General features: G+C 41.6%; 1 protein-coding gene and 1 non-coding gene across 16 annotated transcripts in view; one reads left to right on the top strand and one right to left on the bottom strand.

Moving 5' to 3' along the window:
- The window catches only part of NCOR1 (nuclear receptor corepressor 1), a 251,600-nt gene that overhangs the window by 68,434 nt on the left and 161,178 nt on the right, over positions 1 to 21,988 (bottom strand). For all 15 annotated transcript variants that reach the window (XR_010318467.1, XM_064271844.1, XM_064271846.1 and 12 more), the window contains 3 exons: positions 6,003 to 6,546; positions 3,551 to 3,680; positions 1,855 to 2,050 (listed from right to left, as the gene is read on the bottom strand). Coding sequence is in view for 14 of the 15 variants with exons in the window: in XM_064271844.1 (XP_064127914.1) it covers positions 1,855 to 2,050; positions 3,551 to 3,680; positions 6,003 to 6,546 (870 nt within the window). In the remaining variant the exon portion in view is untranslated. The remainder of the gene's footprint in view (positions 1 to 1,854; positions 2,051 to 3,550; positions 3,681 to 6,002; positions 6,547 to 21,988) is intronic.
- On the top strand, positions 7,804 to 7,910 carry LOC111747852 (U6 spliceosomal RNA). The gene has a single exon (XR_002783801.1). It is a non-coding gene; the product is annotated as a U6 spliceosomal RNA (small nuclear RNA).

Here is a 21,988-nt window from a genome sequence, read left to right as displayed (position 1 = left end):
GCAGTCACTCCAGTTTCCAAAACACAACCCATTTTCTAAAGCATATCCAGAAAAGATACTGAGGTTCTAAAATAACCATATGATATCCAGGTTAACTGTCTTTCTCCTTTATAATGACCCAGATATTACTAACTGAACACTGTTATGCTTGGCATGACTTTAACAAGTGACACCATTTGAATGTCATTCTGTCTGAGTTTTACTTCTTCACTACAAACTTTATCATAAATCATTCTTATAAGGAATAGATCCACAGACTTTTAAGTTACTCTATAATTTACCGTTCTCCACTGACAGATTTCCTCATAACTGGAATGCTCAAAAGATGAGCACTTTGGTAAGTCCACATATACTTATAGTGAAACCCGATAAGCTATCTCCATTATGTCATTCATTTAATTCATTCCTTCAACATGTAATTCCTGAGTACACGCTGGGTAAATTACTGAACTACTGAATTCTTAGACATAATATACTAACGGCCCAAAAGTTATGCTTCTGTCTTCATTCAACAAATATTCACTGAGCACCTATCATGACCCCAACTTTGGTGAGTATTATCACTCTAGTTCACATTTTTACTAGCACAAGACTAATGCTTAAAATACTAATAAACTTATATTTAAAACTCTAACATAAAAGGTTCAGCGTTATGTAGCTAATGACTCACTTATGGTACAATTTGGGCAAGGGAACAGGGGTCAGAAGAATCAGTACCAGTCATGATTTTATATTAAAGAGCCCTGGACGTGTACGGCACTCTGAAGCTTCTGTCGATGCTGTCAGCTGTCGTCGAGACGGTTTGGCTCACGGCAGCCTGATGTGTGCAGGGTGGAACTGCTCCAGAGGGTTTTCAAGGCTGTGACCTTTTAGAGCCAGATCGCCAGGCCTGTCTTCCTAGGCACCTCCCAGTGGGTTCAAACTGCCAACATTTCCACTAGTGGTTAAGCGCTTAACTATTTGTGCTACCCAGGGACTCCCTAAAGCTAATAGCTCTTACTTATGTATATAAGGTACTGCAAAGAGTCTTCTCAATCATTATAAAAAACCTAAACCATAACTGCAGAAGATTAGTACTCTTATATTCTCAGCATGCCATAGCAGATAGTCCATAAACTATCAGCCAAAACACACATGCCATTTCCTTACCATGCCAGGGGAATTTATTAAAATTTAGAAATACAGTCCCTTAAAAAAGAAACTAAAACATGCACCAGCTCAAATCTGTCACTTGAAATAATAACAGTGACATCACAATGGTAGCAGGTACTTTATACTATTCTATACCTACTCTATGCTGAACCACATGTTATCTAACAACACTGACTACTACTTTGTTCCTGAGTTTGTGACTGTGTGAGGTGAACTATAAATTACATATAATTATTTCCATTTTATAGATGAGGAAATTAAGGCTCAGAGAGGTTACGTGGCTTGCCTACAGCCACAGCTGGTAAATGCCAGAGAAAGGGCTGAGTCAGGGTGTGAAGAGTAATAGCCACTCCACACTGCTGTCTCCCATCCTGTCAAGAATTAGAAGGTACACTGGTTTAGTCAAGGATAACAATCTTCACGGATAGGGCATAAAGCATGGCTTTTATACAGTCTTCCAGCACAAAGATGAATATCAGAAAAGTCACATGAAGTAGAACACTATTAAAAACGTACTGCCATCCTTTAGTAGTCAATAATATTGACATTCCTCAATAGCCCGAGGTCAACTGAAGGGATTTTATCTGTTAGGGACACCTTGTAATAAATCAGTTGATATGCTGATAACGTATAAAGCACAAGAACACGGCTTCAGCTTTATTTCCCTTCGGAGAAGTTCCTGGTGGGGATCTATCTACCTACCTTCCCAGTCTCTGTTGGGACTCTTGGCAGTGCCACATGGACTGGTAGAACTTCTGCACTCCAAATCCATCTGCTCTTGCCTCTGCCGCTGCTCCTCGAGGAGAGCCGACTCATGCATTGCTTTAATGTGTCGCTGGTAAAGAGCATAGCCACTCACTGGGGTTCCAAGTGGTATATTACATGGGGTGCAGGAAACCTACAGGGAGAGAAAAACAAATCTGAGGATGCCAATGGCCAGCGCAGTAATAAAGTCCTGGCCAAGTCCCCTGTGGCTCAGCCCTGGGTCCCTCCCCTCCTTTCTGTGTCCCCCAGCCGGCAATCACAACCATTTCTGTGGACTGAAATGTCATCTCCATGTTAACGACTCATTAATTCCTGTTTCTAAGACCTTTTGTCCAAGTTCCACACTTACATAAAATTGCCTACCTACCAACTTCACTTAGGTATCTCAAATAACCTCAATTTCAATTTTCAGTTATATGTTTGCTTATGTGTTTACTTCGTTTCTCCCACTTCAAGAAAGAATCAAAGTTGTTTCAAAAAAATACTAAATAAATAGCCCCTAACACTGTCCATACTTCATGAATACAAAACAGTCATGACCAGAGTAAAGAGATGACTTCTTTAGAACCTGGTACTTAAAGGCTCCTATAGTTTTCTCCTCCACTGTAAGTGGGAGTTTTAAACATACACTAATTCTCTTGCCACTGTGCTCCGTACATGTGAACATGTCTTTTTCTTCTTTTGCTATAATGCCAAATGAATGGTTTTGGTCCAACTAAAATATCATTTCCTATGTGGACTCTTTCATAAGTTTCCCAATAAGAAGTTCTCCCTCCTCTGAAACATCCATAGAATTTTCTTTTTACGTCTCTAATAGGGCATCACATTTTAATTTATTTTAAGTTTTATTACCATTTTTGTTATCTTATTACCCAGGCAAGTTATATGAAGTCAGAGATTTAAAACGTTGCCTACCTGGGCAGACACTCAATAAATGTCTGTTTGAATAAATCAATCAATGAATGAACAAATATTTAATGATTTTCTTGTGAGCTATAACCAAACATTTCACAACTTTTACCAATTATCATGACGCTGGAAATACATTTTTCTCCTCTGAAAAAAAGCAAGAGCTAGAACACAACTTAGTAAAAAAGCAATACTCAACAGTGGAATTCTTTTTCAAAAGTGATTTAAACTTTTAGAGATTAGTAAGGTAAAACTAGCCTTAGAATTGTATGCTGAAGCTGGCCATAATCTCTAACTCATTTTAAAGAACCAAAAGCTAATAATATATATACTCTATTACTGCTTTATAGCAACTTATTGATATGATTATAAAAACAGGAATTACTAATTTATGGATGGAGCCATTATATTTTTTTTCCCCCTTAATCAAAAATGAGCATTTCAATCAATCATGGCAATGAATCCATTTTTAAAAACTCCACTAACTGGTTATATAACAAGAGTTCTTTCCCAGAGTCAGATTCAGGATTTTCTCCACGTGGCCTCGTACTCCCTAACCCCAATCCAACTCAGGAGACAGATATATATTTTTAAAGGAAAAATCCAAGCAGGAACAATCTAGAATGATTTTTCACTTTTCAATCTGAACTAAAATCAGGTACGAAACATGTCTCTGAAGGTCTGTTTTTCATCTTTACTTTTCATGCTCACATTTAAAACTTACCATTGGTGGGATAACAGCAGCTCGATGTTGAAGCTGCTGCAGGTCCAATGGATTTGGTTTTATTGGGGATGAAACCAGTATAGATCCAGTGGGATTTAACAATGAAGACTTTGAGTCCATAGGAAACATCCTGCAATTGGCAATAAAAAAGACAAATTAATGTATTCTTATTTAAGACTCTGAACATACAATCACCATCATTCCCTCTAAGTTGATGTGTACATGTGTGCGTACAAATATACATCACATTAACCCTCACAAGATACCTGAACAGTAAGAGAACGGGAGTCTACAATGTTAACTTGACAGATGACGAAAAACAGAACCATTGTCTTTCATACAACCTAATATTAATTTATATGCTGAAATTTTTCTGAATTTAATCATCTATATCTAAACAACAAAACAGTCTGAACAAAAAAAAACAAAAGCCATTATAAAATGTTAGGTCCTAATTCACCACTAACATACTAATAAGAACATATTTATTTGCCTGTTACAGGATGGTTATAGGATATTTTGCTAGGATCACAAAGGTATTTTTTTAAACATTTGAATAAGCCACAACCATCTTAAAATTGGGAATTTCACCCCAAATTTCAGACCTCTGGTTTCTCATAAAAAATGGAAAGCACTGGCAACATGGAACCAGCGGTCACACAGCAACACAGTGCTGAACTTGTAGCAGCTGCCCTTTTAGCACGGGCCATGTGTTCTTCAGTTCATCACAGCCCCTGCCATCTTACACCCTACTGCAGTACTTCATGAATACCTACACTTGCCACTATATGAACTTGGGGAAACTATACACTACTGTCACGCCTTATGGCCTTACTCGTATTTCTCAATGTTGTCATACTCATTAGGGGGAAGATGAACACTTTTAAACATATAAATTGATAAGTAAATTAGAAACTATAAAATAATTTACATAAAAAAAAAAAAACCAAGATGTAGAAAGATGTCAAGTGTAGAAAACTGAAAGTGTTATCCTGACAATACTTGGAGTGATGCAGGCTCTGAGGTATCATTCACAAACCACCCATCTTTCTGATAACACTTCTGAATTTCAAGACCATTGTCACGTCCATTTCTTAAAATGCTCACCCTTACAATTACTGTCATGAAAAACTTTCCTTTATTTATAAATCTAATCACCAAAACCAACAGTGCAAAACACAGACAATTCTTATTTTGGATGACATATTTCATTACAGAATGCTTAAAAAAGGAATATATAGCCTGAATCAATTTATGTTTACTCCAGTTAAAGTCTGGGACCATTAAAATAAAATTTAGATTAATGTGAGATCAGGGGAAAAAGGGTGATCTAGACAGTTGGATATTCTGATAAACCAAAGGTTTTATTTTATTTCAATTCTTACTGATGAAAATTCTAGTATCTACTATGTAAAATCTCTTTGAGAAATCATCACTGTCATGCTCATTATGATTCTAATATCAAATCTTACTCTGGAGTCTATGAGATACAGAAGGTACTGGACACAGACTGAAAGTACAGAGGCCCCAGGACACACTATGAAAGCAGAACTCTGAAAAGGATTCAGTTGTCTGTCGGGTGGCTTGTCTCTTTCTTGTTAAAAAAGTGAAAAAAAAAAGACAGGGCTTGATTAGGTTTCTCACTAAAAGATGTTTTAGTCTAACTCATTTCTAGAATTTGCACAAATCCAACATACTCTTGTGATTCTACTTCTTTCAAGGAAAAGGAAACATCCAAGAAATTAAATATATTAAGTAGTATCTATTCCTATAAATATATTTATCTTTTCACAAAAACCATAAAGATGCAATGCATTCTTTATATTACTTTATCGTTAATAACTAGAAGTACTTAAATTGACTTGTATTATACCTCATCTTTTTTCATGACAAATATGAACAATCTAAAATTTTAACTGATACCAAAAAATGGTCATGATTATGACCATTAATGTGTATTTAAATTATGTTTTAATTTTCAGGACACTTAACGTGTTTCTCAGGTCAGTGTTTCCTTAGATCTGTGACACACGCACAGCAGGCCTTGCTCTGAGGTCTTCAAGGCTCGGTGCAAACGAGAGTGAGAGCCTGTGCTGCCTCCACCCTCACCACCACCACGCTGCTTCCATCACCAGGCACAACAGTCATCTGCAGTTTTGTTCATAAATTTGTTGGCTAAAAAATACCCTTTTTATGCTATCATATGGAATACACGTAACAAGTCAGATACAGAAGAAATTTATAATCTGCTGCTTTAAAAAAATAATGATCACATAATTTTGCCTCATTATTTAAACAGATGAACAGCATCATAAGCCAGTACTAAGATCATCCTGATTACCTTTAACTTCCAATATTTACACAGGGACAACCTCTGCAGCTAGTACCATCCCGCGATACGGGCAACAACAAGAGGGTAAGAGGAGCGTACCCTCTGCGGAGCTGGCCTCACCTCTGCCTCTCAGGCTCTCCATCCACATCTTCGTCAGCACTGCAGGTGGCACTGGAATCGTTGTCTGACTGGTGCTCAGGCCGCTGGGCAGTGACCTGCTGAGCCACAACCAGATCTTCACCTCCAGGCTCGCCCTTCTCGCTGGCTCTCTCCAAGGCTCTTTCTTTGGTATCACCTTCAACTTGAGCTGCACCGTTTCCCGGTACCCTCATTTCAGCATCTACAGAGTCAGCTTTGGTTGCTGCTGGGAGATCAAGGACAGAACTCACTTCGGCACTGTGCTCCCGATGATCTACGTCCATGGGTTCTGCTGTTTCAACATTGACGTCATTTGCCTGGGTCTCCGTACTTTCGTTTTCAGCATGTTTCACACTTGGGCCTGCTGGTGAGGGAGATGTACTTGGTGCAGTTTCAGAGTTGGATTGGGGCTCAGCCACAGGTTCGGTGTTTCCTCGAGAAGTACCGTTTTCTGCGCTATCTTCACTGGGCTTGACGGCTTCAACCGGTGAAGGAGCACTTTCTGTATCAGAACTATTTTCAGCACCTTAAAAATAATGACACAGTATAAAAATCTAATACTGAACATGTTTCAGGTGCTGAGAGAGGTCACGTTTAAAACTGGTTGTTTAGGATGAACTACACTCCTTTGATGACCTTGGTGAAGTATAATGGCCGTTGGGAACGCTAAAATTTTCTATACGGTATGAAAGTCAAAGATCAAATTGTCCTGACCTTCTGAAATCAAAAGCCTAAAAAGCTTTTTTAAGGTCTAAAAATAATTTATATGAAATTTGAAAAGTGAAGATAGAAAACCTAAACAAAATGAATTCTCATAAACAGTAACATTTTTGTGTATTTCCATCAGCCTGCTTCTGTACATTTCTTTTTCTCCCAGCTGACAATCCAGAACAGCACCGTCCAACAGGAAAGTAATCTGAGCCACATCTGTAATTTTAATTTTTCTGGTGGTCACATTAAAAAAGCAAAAAAGACAGGTAAAATTGATTTTAAAAGTGTATTTCATTGAACTCAACACAGTTGATTCTCATTATTCTTGGTAATAATTATGTTCACAAAGTCACCACAAACACTGAGTTAGCAAATGCTGAACCAGCCTTGAACGACATCAGCTGGGAACAAGTGCACTGGGCAACTCCAGCTCTCCCCGGCGTACAGGTCCGCGAACGACAGGGAAAGCCTGGCAGATGCTGACTTCAGGGTTCCAAATAACTGTCAGTAAGCGAATCTGCAAACACAGACCCCACAAATACTGAGGACTGACTGTACCCTAAGTGTTGCCATTTCTGCATGTTGTTTTTGTTAGCTGTGGTCGAGTCAGCCCCTGGCTCAACACGATCCTAGGCACAACAAAACTAAATGCTGCCCAGTCCTGCACTGTTCCCACGATCAGTTGCAGACAGGACCACTGTGACCCACAGGGTTTCCACAGGCTGATTTTCGGAAGATCACTAAGCCTTTCTGTTCACAAATTTGTTGGCTGAAAAATCCCTTTTTATGCTATCAAATGGAACACATGTAACAAGTCAGATATAGAAGAAATTTATAATCTGCTGCATTAAAAAAACAACGATCACACAATTTTGCCTGGAAGCTCTGCGGAAACCTACTCAACATGGCAGCAACACACAAGCCTCCAGTGCCAGGCAGGCGGTACCTGTGCACGAGGTGCACTGGCAGGGACTCAAAGCTAGGCCTGCCACCTGGAAGGCAAGAATTCCAGCACCAAGCCACCAATGCCCCCATTTCAACATGTAATCAGTATTTAAAAAAGGAGTCATTAATGCTCACTTCAGCAGCACGTATACTAAAATTGGAACGATACAGAAAAGATTAGCACGGCCCTTGCGCAAGGACAACACACAAATTCATGAAGTGTTCTCCTTATTTTTAAATAACACATGGAAGGAACATGCTTCTTAGTTCCATCAAATACATGAGATCAAATGGGAAGCTTCTGTCCAAAAGCAGGATAAGAAGGCAGGAAGCGACAGGAACTGGATGCATGGACACAGGGAACCCAGGGTGGAAAAGGGAAGCATGCTGTCACATTGTGGGGATTGCAACCAATGTCAGAAAAAATGTGTATAAATTTTTCAATGAGAAACTAACTAGAGCTGTAAACTTTCTAAAGCACAATAAAAAAAAGCAGTAATTAGATATTTAATATATTACATTGTTTTGATACTAAATCTCCAAAGTCTGACATATATTTTATGTTTTCAGCACAACTCAATTTGAAATAGCCACGTATTAAGTGCTCAGTAACCACGTGTCTAGTAGTCGCCACACTAGACAATGAGCCCTAGAATATTACATACATTTTTATTTTAATGTTGAAAACCAGGTCTTTCTCCACATTGTCTGTATCTCTCTATAAATATACTTTTAATGCTTTTGACATCTTTACCTAGATATCTCAAAGGAATCATAAACTCAGGGCGTCCTACACTGAACTTGTGACCACCTCTCCAAAATCATGTTCTTTTCTAGTGTTTCCTGTCCCTGAACAAACCAGAAACCTAACAGTCATCTTTTAAACTTCCTTTATCTTCATATCCTGCCTCGAGAAGATCTGTATAATTTTAGAAGGTATATAGAAAAATTTTAAGCAAAACCAGAAACAATGAATAATAAATACCTGATATAAGGGCAGAAATAAATGAAACAGAAAAACAACAGAGAGAATTAACAAATCCAGAAGTTGGTTCTTTGAAAAGATCAAAAAATTGACAAACCGCTTGCTAGGCTGAGGTGACTCATGCCTTTGTCCAGCATATCCACCCTGTTTACGCGACCCGCCCAATACTCACTTAGTAGCCAACTTGACTTTCTCAGAATCACAGTGCTTGTGTTCAAGGAACCCTCATTTTACTTAATCATGGCCCCAAAGCACAAGAGTAGTGATGTTGGCAATTCAGGTATGCCCACGTTATTGTTTTTATCTTCTACTGTACCTAACTTATAAATTAAACTTTATCATAGATAGGTATGTAAGTATGTACAGGAAAAATATAGTATATATAGGGTTCAGTACAATCCGCTGTTTCAGGCATCCACAGGATCTTGGAACATTTCTCCCACAGGTGGGGGGGAGGCCTACTGTACTACTGTGAGCAAAAGTACTCCAACAAAATGGATACCTGGGATGAAATGAACAAATTCCTAGGGGCATATAACCTACCTACACTGACTCAAAAAGAAGCAGAAAACCTCAACAAACTCATAACAAGTGAAGAAATTAAAACAGTAATATAAAAGGCCTCCCAACAAAGAGAAGTCTGGGACCAGATAGCTTCACTGGCAAATTTTATCAAACATTTAGAGAAGATACGATACCCATCCTTTTCAAACTCTTCCAAAAAGTAGAGGAAAAAGTAACACGCTCTAACCCTTTCTATGAAGCCAGCACTACCCTGATACCAAAACCAGGCAAAGATACTACAAGAAAACTTCAGACCAATATACCTTAGGAAAATAGATGACAAAACTGTCAACAAAATACTAGCAAACAGAATCCAACAGCAGATTAAAGAATTATAGATCATGATCAAGTGGAATTTATTCCAGTAATGCAAGGTTGGTTCAAATCAGAGAATCAGTCAGTGTAATACAGGCAGTCCCCGGGTCACAGGCAGGCAGTCCCCGGGTCACAGGCAGGCAGTCCCCGGGTCACAGGCAGGCAGTCCCCGGGTCACAGGCAGTCAGTCCCCGGGTCACAGGCAGTCAGTCCCCGGGTCACAGGCAGGCAGTCCCCGGGTCACAGGCAGGCAGTCCCCGGGTCACAGGCAGTCAGTCCCCGGGTCACAGGCAGGCAGTCCCCGGGTCACAGGCAGGCAGTCCCCGGGTCACAGGCAGGCAGTCCCCGGGGTCACAGGCAGGCAGTCCCCGGGTCACAGGCAGTCCCCGGGTCACAGGCAGTCCCCCGGGTCACAGGCAGTCAGTCCCCCGGGTCACAGGCAGTCAGTCCCCCGGGTCACAGGCAGTCAGTCCCCCGGGTCATAGGCAGTCCCCTGGGTCACAGGCAGTCAGTCCCCCGGGTCATAGGCAGTCCCCGGGTCACAGGCAGTTAGTCCCCTGGGTCATAGGCAGTCCCTGGGTCACAGGCAGTCCCCTGGGTCACAGGCAGTCAGTCCCCGGGTCACAGGCAGTCAGTCCCCCGGGTCACAGGCAGTCAGTCCCCCGGGTCATAGGCAGTCCCCTGGGTCACAGGCAGTCAGTCCCCGGGTCACAGGCAGTCAGTCCCCGGGTCACAGGCAGTCAGTCCCCGGGTCACAGTCAGTCCCCGGGTCACAGGCAGTCAGTCCCCTGGGTCACAGGCAGTCAGTCCCCGGGTCACAGGCAGTCAGTCCCCGGGTCACAGGCAGTCAGTCCCCTGGGTCACAGGCAGTCAGTCCCCCGGGTCATAGGCAGTCCCCTGGGTCACAGGCAGTCAGTCCCCGGGTCATAGGCAGTCAGTCACCGGGTCACAGGCAGTCCCCGGGTCACAGTCAGTCCCCGGGTCACAGGCAGTCAGTCCCCGGGTCACAGGCAGTCAGTCCCCGGGTCATAGGCAGTCAGTCCCCTGGGTCACAGGCAGTCAGTCCCCCGGGTCATAGGCAGTCCCCCGGGTCACAGGCAGTCAGTCCCCTGGGTCATAGGCAGTCCCCGGGTCACAGGCAGTCAGTCCCCCGGGTCATAGGCAGTCCCTGGGTCACAGGCAGTCCCCTGGGTCACAGGCAGTCCCCGGGTCACAGGCAGTCCCCTGGGTCACAGGCAGTCAGTCCCCTGGGTCACAGGCAGTCAGTCCCCTGGGTCATAGGCAGTCCCCTGGGTCACAGGCAGTCCCCGGGTCACAGGCAGGCAGTCCCCGGGTCACAGGCAGTCAGTCCCCTGGGTCACAGGCAGTCAGTCCCCCGGGTCATAGGCAGTCCCCGGGTCACAGGCAGTTAGTCCCCTGGGTCACAGGCAGTCCCCTGGGTCACAGGCAGTCAGTCCCCGGGTCACAGGCAGTCAGTCCCCGGGTCACAGGCAGTCAGTCCCCCGGGTCATAGGCAGTCCCCTGGGTCACAGGCAGTCAGTCCCCGGGTCACAGGCAGTCAGTCCCCGGGTCACAGGCAGTCCCCGGGTCACAGTCAGTCCCCGGGTCACAGGCAGTCAGTCCCCGGGTCACAGGCAGTCAGTCCCCGGGTCACAGGCAGTCAGTCCCCTGGGTCACAGGCAGTCAGTCCCCCGGGTCATAGGCAGTCCCCTGGGTCACAGGCAGTCAGTCCCCCGGGTCATAGGCAGTCCCCGGGTCACAGGCAGTCAGTCCCCCGGGTCATAGGCAGTCCCTGGGTCACAGGCAGTCCCCTGGGTCACAGGCAGTCCCCGGGTCACAGGCAGTCCCCTGGGTCACAGGCAGTCAGTCCCCTGGGTCACAGGCAGTCAGTCCCCTGGGTCACAGGCAGTCAGTCCCCCGGGTCATAGGCAGTCCCCTGGGTCACAGGCAGTCCCCGGGTCACAGGCAGTCAGTCCCCGGGTCACAGGCAGTCCCCGGGTCACAGTCAGTCCCCGGGTCACAGGCAGTCAGTCCCCGGGTCACAGGCAGTCAGTCCCCGGGTCACAGGCAGTCAGTCCCCTGGGTCACAGGCAGTCAGTCCCCCGGGTCATAGGCAGTCCCCTGGGTCACAGGCAGTCAGTCCCCCGGGTCATAGGCAGTCCCCGGGTCACAGGCAGTCAGTCCCCCGGGTCATAGGCAGTCCCTGGGTCACAGGCAGTCCCCTGGGTCACAGGCAGTCCCCGGGTCACAGGCAGTCCCCGGGTCACAGGCAGTCAGTCCCCTGGGTCACAGGCAGTCAGTCCCCTGGGTCACAGGCAGTCAGTCCCCCGGGTCATAGGCAGTCCCCTGGGTAACAGGCAGTCCCCGGGTCACAGGCAGGCAGTCCCCGGGTCACAGGCAGTCAGTCCCCCGGGTCACAGGCAGTCCCCTGGGTCACAGGCAGTCAGTCCCCAGGTCACAGGCAGTCAGTCCCCGGGTCACAGGCAGTCAGTCCCCGGGTCACAGGCAGTTTATGAACAAGATCCATTCCCTACAGTGTCTTTAAGAAATTGTGGGTAAGGCAGAACAGGTGCATACGGTTTTTATTTACCCTAACTTTAGTGTGAGAAAAGGCTCAAAGCCTTTTCAATGATTTAAAAGCTCCATGTGCAGCAAGGGAAAGTGACTATGATGAAGATTTTCTTCCCAGTAGGGGTTGGTTAAATCATTTCAAAGTGAGGACAAACTTACATAACGTTAAAGGGCAAGTATGAGTTGTCCACAGTTGGACACTCATTCATAATCTGGGGGCTGTCCTGTATACCACATTAACAGAACAAAGCAAAAGAACCACATGATCATCTCAACTGATGCAGAAAAGCCAATCAATAAAATACAGCAGCCTTCTGGATAAAAATTCTTAACAAGATGGGAATAAAAGGAAAGTTCCTTAAAAAGATTAAGGGTATTTATGGAAAACTAACAGCCAACATTATACTCAATGGAGAAAGACTGAGAACTTTCCACTTGAAAATGGGAACAGCACAAGAATGGCTACTCTCATCAATCCTATTCAATACTACTCCTATTCAATACTGTACTGGATGTCCTAGCCAGAGCAATAAGGCAAGAAAAAGAAATCAAAGATATCCAAATGGGAAAGGAAGAGGTAAAACTATCCATATTTGCAGATCTATGATCCAATATGCAGGAAACCCCAAAAAATCTACTAAAAGTCTTCTAGAACTAATAGCGGAATTAAGCAATGTTGCAGGATACGAGATCAACACAAAAAAATCAGTTGGGTTTCTATACATCAGCAATGAGAAATCTGAAAAGGAGATTAAGAAAACAACTACATTCACAATAGCATCTAAGAGAATAAAATACCTAGAAATAAATTTAACCAGGGATCTGAAAGACTTATACAACGAAAATTATAAAACACTGCTGAAAGAGACTAAACCAAAAAAAACCCTGTTACCACTGAGTTGATTCTGACTCAAGGTGACCCTACAGGACAGAGCAGAACTGCACAAAAACTAATTGAAACTGGACCAAGTACCTAAACGTTAAATCTAGAACCATAAATTTCTTGGAAGAAAATATGTGAGCAAAGCTTTGGGAACTAACTGTTTTTTTCAATGATAGATTATTAAGCACAACGACAAATGCATAAACAACAGAAAACAAAATACATAACTGGGACCTCTTAAAAGTTAAATACTTATGTTCATCATTCAAAAGACCTTATCAAAAGAGTAAAGACACAACCTACAGACTGTTAAAAAAAAAAAAAAACTATGGGAACGATATAATGGATAGGGGGCTAATATCTAAAATATATAAAAACTTCTACAACTAAACAAAAAGACAAATATCTCAATCAAAAATTGGACAAAGGACATCAACAGACACTTCACCAGTGGGGCTAATCAAATGGCCAACAGATACATGGAAAGATGTTCAACATCATCGGCCAAATCAAAACCATAATGAGATACCATTTTATTCCCAATGAGCCCTGGTGGTACAGTAGTTAAACATTCAGCTGCTAACCAAAAAGTGGGCCGTTCAAATCCACCAGCCACTCCTTGGAAACCCTATGGGGCAGTTCTAGCCTGTCCTATAGGGTCGCTATGAGTCAGAATTGACTCAACAGCAATGAGTTCTTTTTTTGTTCATCACGTCACTATTCAAAATAGCAAAAAGAAACACCCTAAGTGTCCGTCAACGGATGAATGGATAAATAAAACGTGGTACATACATACAACGGAATACTAGTTTCCAAATAAAATAAGTTTCCAAAACATCCTGGAACATGGATGAACCTGGAGGACGTTAATTACGTAGAGCGAAGTAGGTCAATCACACACACAAAAAATATTGTATGTTCTCACTGTTATGAAATGACAAGAACAGGCAACTACACAGAAACTGATGTCCATCAGTGGTCACCAGCAGGGAGGGGTTACCCGGTAAGCAAGGTACACACAGGCTTACCTGTGCTTACATACTCATCTGCAGTTCACAATTTCACCGTTATCTTTGATGTGGTGAAACCCATGTGAAAGCGTGCACTAGAGAATAGTGAGTAAACACAAGTAAGCCCTTGTGTACCTTGCTTACTGGTTAATCTGCCCCTGGTTACAAGGAATGGTGGGGGGAAACAAGAGGGGGATTCCCTCTCTAGATAGTAGACAATTTTTATTTTGGTGATACTGAGAGAGGGAGAACTGTGCACAGCTTGAGGAAGGTAAATGATGTCACTAAAGTGTACACAATAAAAAAGGCCATTTTGGTAATTGCTATGGCATAAATAATTTTGAAACTTAAGCAACAACAACCAGAAAATATATGTGCAGGTATATAGGTATGTATGCAGACATATGTGTACATAGATATGTCTATGTGAGTATATACATGCGTCCCTCTCTCTATATATAGGAAACCCTGGTGGCATAGTGGTTAAGTGCTATGGCTGCTAACCAGAAGGTCGGCACTTCGAATCCACCAGGCACTCCTCGGAAACTCTTATGGGGTAGTTCTACTCTGTCCTATAGGGTCGCTATGAGTTGGAATCGACTCAACGGCAGTGGGTTAGTGGTTTTATATAGGTGTACGCGTGTGTGTATATATATTTATGATTATACGCACATATATTCATATACATAAAAAAGCAAATAGGGAGCACAGTTATAGATACTTCTTAGACATAACCAAACTCCTTCCAGGATTGGTTTTCTAGTTTTCAAGGATTAGGACCATAATCTCATGGGACATCAAGGTCAACTGGCATAATATAGTTTACGTTCTACATACTAGTTTGGTGAGTAGTGTCTAGAGTTTCAAAAGCTTGCAAGCAGCCATCAGAGATCAACTACTGGTCTCAAGTAGTCCAAAGCGAAAGAGAAAGAAACCAAAGACTCAGGGAAGAAACTACTTTAGGGAACTATGGCCTCATCTACCCTGAGACAAGAAGAACTAGATGGCGCCCAGCTACCCCTACAGAATGTTCTGATCAGGGTCACAATAGATGGATTGTGACAGAATGGGAAAAAATGTGAAACAGAACCTCAAGTTCCTTGGAGAAAAAAACCAAAAACCAGCAATTACTGGACTGGTCGAGACTGGGGGACTCCCTGAGACTACTGCCCTGAGACACTCTTTAAACCCTGAACCAGAACTAGAATGAGGTCACCATTTAGCTACACAACAGATTGGCTCAGAAAATAAAGAACATCACCTGTGAGTGCCATGCTCCTTTAAAAAAATCATCTGTATGATTGGTACAACGGTGGGGAGGGAGGCAGAGGGATATTAACTAACTAGACAGGAGACAAGAATTATCTTTCATAGGTGAAGAGAAGGATAAAAAACAATACAGGGGAAGTCAGCACAACTGGACTAAACCAAAAGCTAAGAAGTTTCCTGAATACAACCAAATACTTCGAGGGACAGAGTAGCAGGGGCAGGGATCTGGAGATGAGACGATGGTTTCAGGGGACATCTAGGTCAACTGGCATAATAAACTTTCCTAAGAAAATGTTCTGGGGCCTAGCCAAGATAGCAGAGCAGTCAGACACTTCCGGTGAACACTCTTGCAACAAAGACCCATAAAAACAAGTGAAACCATTATATTTATGACAAGCTACGAGCCCTGAACATCAAAGGCAAACTTAGGAAACGGACTAAGTGCCAGGGGGAGGGAGAGACAGATCAGAAGCGGAGGGGAGTTACCAGACCTGAATAGCCAGGAGTCCAACCCAGGGAACGACTGCAGAGGCTGGTGGTAGCATTTGGCCCCAGTTTCCTTAGGGAGAAACAGCCAGCCGCACAGACCGCTCACACCTCCGGAACCAGAGAACAATGGCACTCTCAGCAAAAGCTAAGTACTTGCATGTATTTTCCTGCATCCACAGCCCCCAAGCCAGCTTCAGTGGCTGCCGATTTTCTTGGGCCTGAGATAGGTCCTGCTGCGTGCACTGAGCCTTTCTCCTGGCCTTGCAGAAGGAATAAATTCACAACTGGAAAAAAGATGATCTGACAGCACCACTGACCTGGGGAGCTCAGGACAGAAGCAGCTCCTGCCCAGGCATAAATGGTCTGTGAACTTTGAGTACTATTCTCCCCTGGGTGGACCTCTGTCGGCCTATTTCAGAACAGGCCCTTGTTGGCAGACTGCAACTTTGTTTCAGATGTGAGGTGGAGAGGTGGGTGTTTGATGTATGACACTGCTTTGCCTATTACACAGGGTCCTCACCTACCCGAATCAGGGTGGTAAGGATGGTGGCTCCACTCAGGTCACTCAGCCACCCGCGACAGGGGTCCAAGGATAACTGGTACCTCTGAATCCTTACAACCAAAAGCATTGGGTGCCCATGGTCTGTCTGCAGAACCCGCCCACCTGTGTGCTCCAGGGAACGAGGATGTGCTTTCCTCACGGACACTTCAGGGACGGTTGTCAGCCCCCCTGCCTTGTTCAGAGCGTGACTCCCTGATGCAACCAGATACTGGTACCTATGCGAATCATGCCTGCCCCTCTAAGACTGTAGGAAAGAGACTGTACCACACACTTAATGACCAACTACCTGGACACCTGAGCTGAATTCAAACAAGAAAAGTGAACGGACTCCTAGGCTCATATACCTGATAACAGCTCTGGCCATCTGGTGACAGGATGTTAGAGCTTCAAGGGCAAAAATAATCAAGCTACCTCACTCAAGGAACCTATCTGGGCAGATTAAAACAAAACAAAGCAAAAAGCTAGGAATACAGTAAGCAAACATAAAATAATTTATGGAAGGCTCGGAGACAAGAGTCAATATCAAATCACATAAAGAAGCAGACCATGATCGTTTAAACAAGCACTCAAAGGAAAGAATCAAGGGATCTTCCGGAAGAAGGTGGCTTCCTGGAATTACCAGATGCAGAATACAAAAGATTAATATACAGAACTCTTCAAGACATCAGGAAGGAGATCAGGCAATACACAGAACAAGCCAAGGAACACAAAGATAAAGCAGTTGAAGAAATTAAAAAGGGTATTCAAGAACATAATGATAATTTAATAAGTTGCAAGGGCAATCAGAAATTCAGAGATTAACAATAAAGTTATAAAATTAGAAAACTCAATAGAAAGTTAGTGGAGGAGAACTGAGCAAGTGGAAGGCAGAATTGGTACGACTAAAGAATGCACTATGTACCAAAATATTTGAAGAAAAATCATATAAAAGAATTTTTAAAAAATGCAGAAAACCTAAGAATCAAGTAAACTCTATCAAGAGAAATAACCTACGAATACCAGAACAGGGAGGGATAACAGAAAATGCAGAGAGAATTGTTGAAGATTTGTTGGCAGAAAACTTCCCTGATATCGTGAAAGATGAGAAGGTATCTATCAAAGATGCTCATCGAACTCCACATAGGGTAAATCAAAAAGAAGGTCACCAAGACATATTATAATCAACTTGCCAAAACCAAAGATAAAGAGAGAATTTTAACAGCAGCTAGGGACAGATAAACTCACCTACAAAGGAGACTCAATAAGAATAAGCTCGGACTACTTGGCAGAAACCATGCAGGCAAGAAGGCAATGGGATGACATATAAAGCACTGAAGGAAAAAAATTTCCAGGCAAGAATCATATATCCAGCAAAACTGTCTCTCAATTATAAGGCAAAATTAGGGTATTTCCAGGTAAACAGATGTTTAGGAAATTCGTAAAAACCAAACCAAAACTTACAAAAAATATTGAAGGGAGTTCTGTGGTTAGAAAATCAATAATAACAGATATCAACCCAAGACTAGAACACTGGACAGAGCAATCAGATGTGAACCCACATAGCAAAATCACAAAAATAAATATTTTAAAAAACGCTGAAACAGGGAAACAGCGATGTCATTACGTAAAAGAAGACAACGTTAAAACAATAAAGAGAGAATAAGAAATGTAGTCATAGATCTTTCATTCAAAGAGGAAGCCAAGGCAAAATAAATAAAAAGTTAGATTTAAATTTAGAAAAATAGGGGTAAATATTAAGGTAACCACAAAAGAGACTAACAATCCTACTCACCAAAACAAAATACAGAGACTCAGCAGAAGCAAAATCAACAACAATGAATAAGAGGAAAAGACAGTATGTAAAGATAAACTACTCAGTACAAAAAATTAAATGGGAAAAACAAACTGACAACAATACACACAAAAAAGACATCAAAATGACAGCACTAAACTCATACCTTTCCATACTTAGACTGAATGTAAATGGACTAAATGCACCAAGAAAGAGACAGAGAGTGATAGAATGGATAAAAAAAACAGGATCTGTCTATATGTTGCCTACAAGAGACACACCTTAGACTTAGAGACACAAGCAAACTAAAACTCAAAGAATGGAAAAAAATATATAAAGCAAACAACAATCAAAAAAGAACAGGAATGGCAATATTAATTTGACAAAATAGACTTTAAAGTTAAATCTACCACAAAGGATAAGGAAGGACACTATATAATGATTAAAGGAACAATATACCAAGAGGACATAAACATATTAAATATTTATGCACCAATGGCAGGGCTGCAAGAGACAGAAAACAAACTCTAACAGCACTGAAAGGTGAGACAGACAGTGCCACGTTTATATATTAGGAGACTTCAACATACCACTTTGGATGAAGGACCGGACACCCAGAAAGAAGCTCAATAAAGACACGCAAGATCTAGAAGTCACAATCAACCAATGTGACCTCACAGACATATACAGAACACTCCACCCAACAGCACATGGAACATTCTCTAGAATAGACCACGTATTAGGTCATAAAGCAAGCCTTAGCAGATTCCAGAACATCAAAATATTACAAAGCATCTTCACTCACCGTAAGGCCATAAGAGTAGAAATCAATCAATAACAGAAAAAGCAGGGAAAAGAAATCAAACACTTGGGAACTAAACAACACCCTGCTCAAAAATGACTGGGTTTTAGAAGACATCAAAAATGGAATAAAGAAATTCACAGAATCCACTGAGAATGAAAACACTTCCGATCAGAACCTTTGGGACACAGCGAAAGCAGTGCTCAGAGGTCAATTTATATCAATAAATGCACACATCCAAAAAGAAGAAAGGAATTAACCCTGCAACTTGAAAAAATAGAAAGAGAAGAACAAAAGGAACACTCAGGCACCAGAGCAAAGCAAATAATAAAAATTAGAGCAGAACTAAATGAAATAGAAAACAGAAAAACAATTGAAAGAGTTAACAAGACCAAAAGCTGGTTCTTTGAAAAAATTCACAAAAACTGATAAACCAAATTGGCCAAAATGACAAAAGAAAAACAGAAGAGAAAGCAAATAACCTGAATAAGAAATGAGATGGGCGATATTACAAAAGACCCAACTGAAATTAAAAGAATCGTATATCAGATCACTATGAAAAATTATACTCTAAAAAACTTGAAAACCCAGAAGAAATGGATGAATTTCTAGAAACACACTACCTCCCTAAATTAGCACAAACAGAGGTAGAAGAACTAAATAAACCCATAAGAAAAGAAGAAATTGAAAAGGTAATTCAAAAACTCCCAATAAAAAAAAGCCCTGGCCCAGATGGCTTCGCTGCAGAGTTCTACCAAACTTTCAGAGAAGAGTTAACACCACTACTACTAAAGTTATTTCAGAGCATAGAAAAGGACTGAATACTCCCAAACTCATTCTATGAAGCCAGCATATCCCTGATACTAAGACCAGGTAAAGACACCACAGAAAAAGAAAATTACACACCTATATCTCTCATGAACTTAGATGCAAATATCCTGAACAAAATTCTAGCCAATAGAATTCAACAACATAACAAAAAAATAATTCACCATGACCAAGTGGGATTCATGCCAGGTATGCAAGAATGGTTCAACATTAAAAAAACAATTAATGTAATCACCATATAAATAAAAGACAAGAAACACATGATCTTATCAATTGATGCACAAAAGGCATTTGACAAAGCCCAATGCCCATTCCTGACAAAAACTCCCAGCAAAATAGGAATAGAAGAAAAATTCCTCAACATAATAAAGGGCATTTATACAAAGCCAATAGCCAACATCATCCTAAATGGAGAGAGTCTGAAAGCATTCCCCCTGAGAACGGGAATCAGACAAGGACGCCCTTTATCACCACTCTCATTCAGCACTGTGGTGGAGGTCCTAGCTAGAGCAATTAGGCTAGATAAAGAAATAAAGACCTCCCGATTGGTAAGGAAGAAGTAAAAGTATCTCTATTTGCAGATGACATGATCTTATACACAGAAAACCCCAAAGAATCCTCAAGAAAACTACTGAAACTAATAGAAGAGTTCAGCAGAGTATCAGGATATAAAATAAACACACAAAAATCAGTTGGATTCCTCTACACCAACAAAAAGAACATTGAAGAGGAAATCACCAAATCAATACCATTTATAGTAGCCCACATGAAGATAAAATATTTAGGATTAAATCTTACCTGAGATGTAAAAGACCTGTACAAAGAAAACTATAAGACACTACTCCAAGAAACCAAAAGAGACCTATGTAAGTAAAAACATACCTTGCTCTTGGATAGAAAGACTTAACATTGTAAAAATGTCTATTCTACCAAAAGCCATCTATATATACAATGTAATTCTAATCCAAATTCCAACAACATTTTTTAACGAGATGGAGAAACAAATCACCAACTTCAAATGGAAGGGAATGAGGGCCCACGTAAGTAAAGCATTACTGAAAAAAAAAAAGAACAAAGTGGGAAGCCTCACTCTACCTGATTTTAGAACCTATTATACAGCCACAGTAATCAAAACAACCTCGTACTGGTACAGATAGATAGAGCAATGGAACAGAATTGAGAATCTAGGCATAAATCCATCCACGTATGAGTAGCTGATATTTGACAAAGGCCCAAAGTGAGTTAAAAGTGGAAAAGATAGCCTGTTTAAAAAATGGTGCTGGCATAACTGGATATCCATCTGCAAAAAAATGAAACAAGACCCATGACTCACTCCATGCACAAAAACTAACTCAAAATGGATCAGAGACCTAAATACAAAATCTAAAACGATAAAGATCGTGGAACAAAAAATAGCGACAATGCTAGGAACCCTAATACATGGCATAATCAGTATACAAAACATTACCAACAATGCAAAAGAGAAACTAGATAACTGGGAGCTCCTAAAAATCAAACACCTATGCTCATCCAAAGACTTCGCCAAAAGAGTAAAAAGATTACCTACAGACTGGGAAAAAGTTTTTAGCTATGACATTTCTGATCAGTGTTCAATCTCTAAAATCTACATGATTCTGCAAAAACTCAACAACAAAAAAACATATAACCCAATGAAAAAATGGGCAAAGGATATGAACAGCCACTTCACTAAAGAAAACATTCGGGTAGCTAACAGATACATGAGGAAATGCTCATGATCATTAACCATTAGAGAAATGCAAATCAAAGCTACAATGAGATTCCATCTCACTCCAACAAGGCTGGCATTAATCCAAAAAACACAAAATAATAAATGTCGGAGAGGTTGTGGAGAGAATGGAACACTTACACACTGCTAGTGGGAATGTAAAATGGTACAACCACTTTGGAAATCGATTTGGCACTTCTTTACAATACTGGAAATAGAACTACCATAGGTTACAGCAATCCCACTCCTTGGAATATATTCTAGAGAAATAAGAGCCTTTACACGAACAGATATATGCACACCCATGTTCATTACAGCACTGTTCACAAAAGCAAAAAAGATGGAAGCAACCAAGGTGCCCATCAATGGATGAATGGATAAATTATGGTACATTCACACAATGGAATACAACACACATTGATAAAGAATAATGATAAATCTGTGAAACATTTCATAATATTGAGGAATCTGAAAGGTATTATGCTGAGTGAAATTAGTCAGTTGCAAAAGGACAAA

Source organism: Loxodonta africana, chromosome 18 (genome assembly GCF_030014295.1).
Source record: "Loxodonta africana isolate mLoxAfr1 chromosome 18, mLoxAfr1.hap2, whole genome shotgun sequence".
NCBI classification, from domain to species: Eukaryota; Metazoa; Chordata; class Mammalia; order Proboscidea; family Elephantidae; genus Loxodonta; species Loxodonta africana.
The sequence above is the reverse complement of the archived record's forward strand: the minus strand, read 5'-3'. Positions and strand labels throughout refer to the sequence as shown.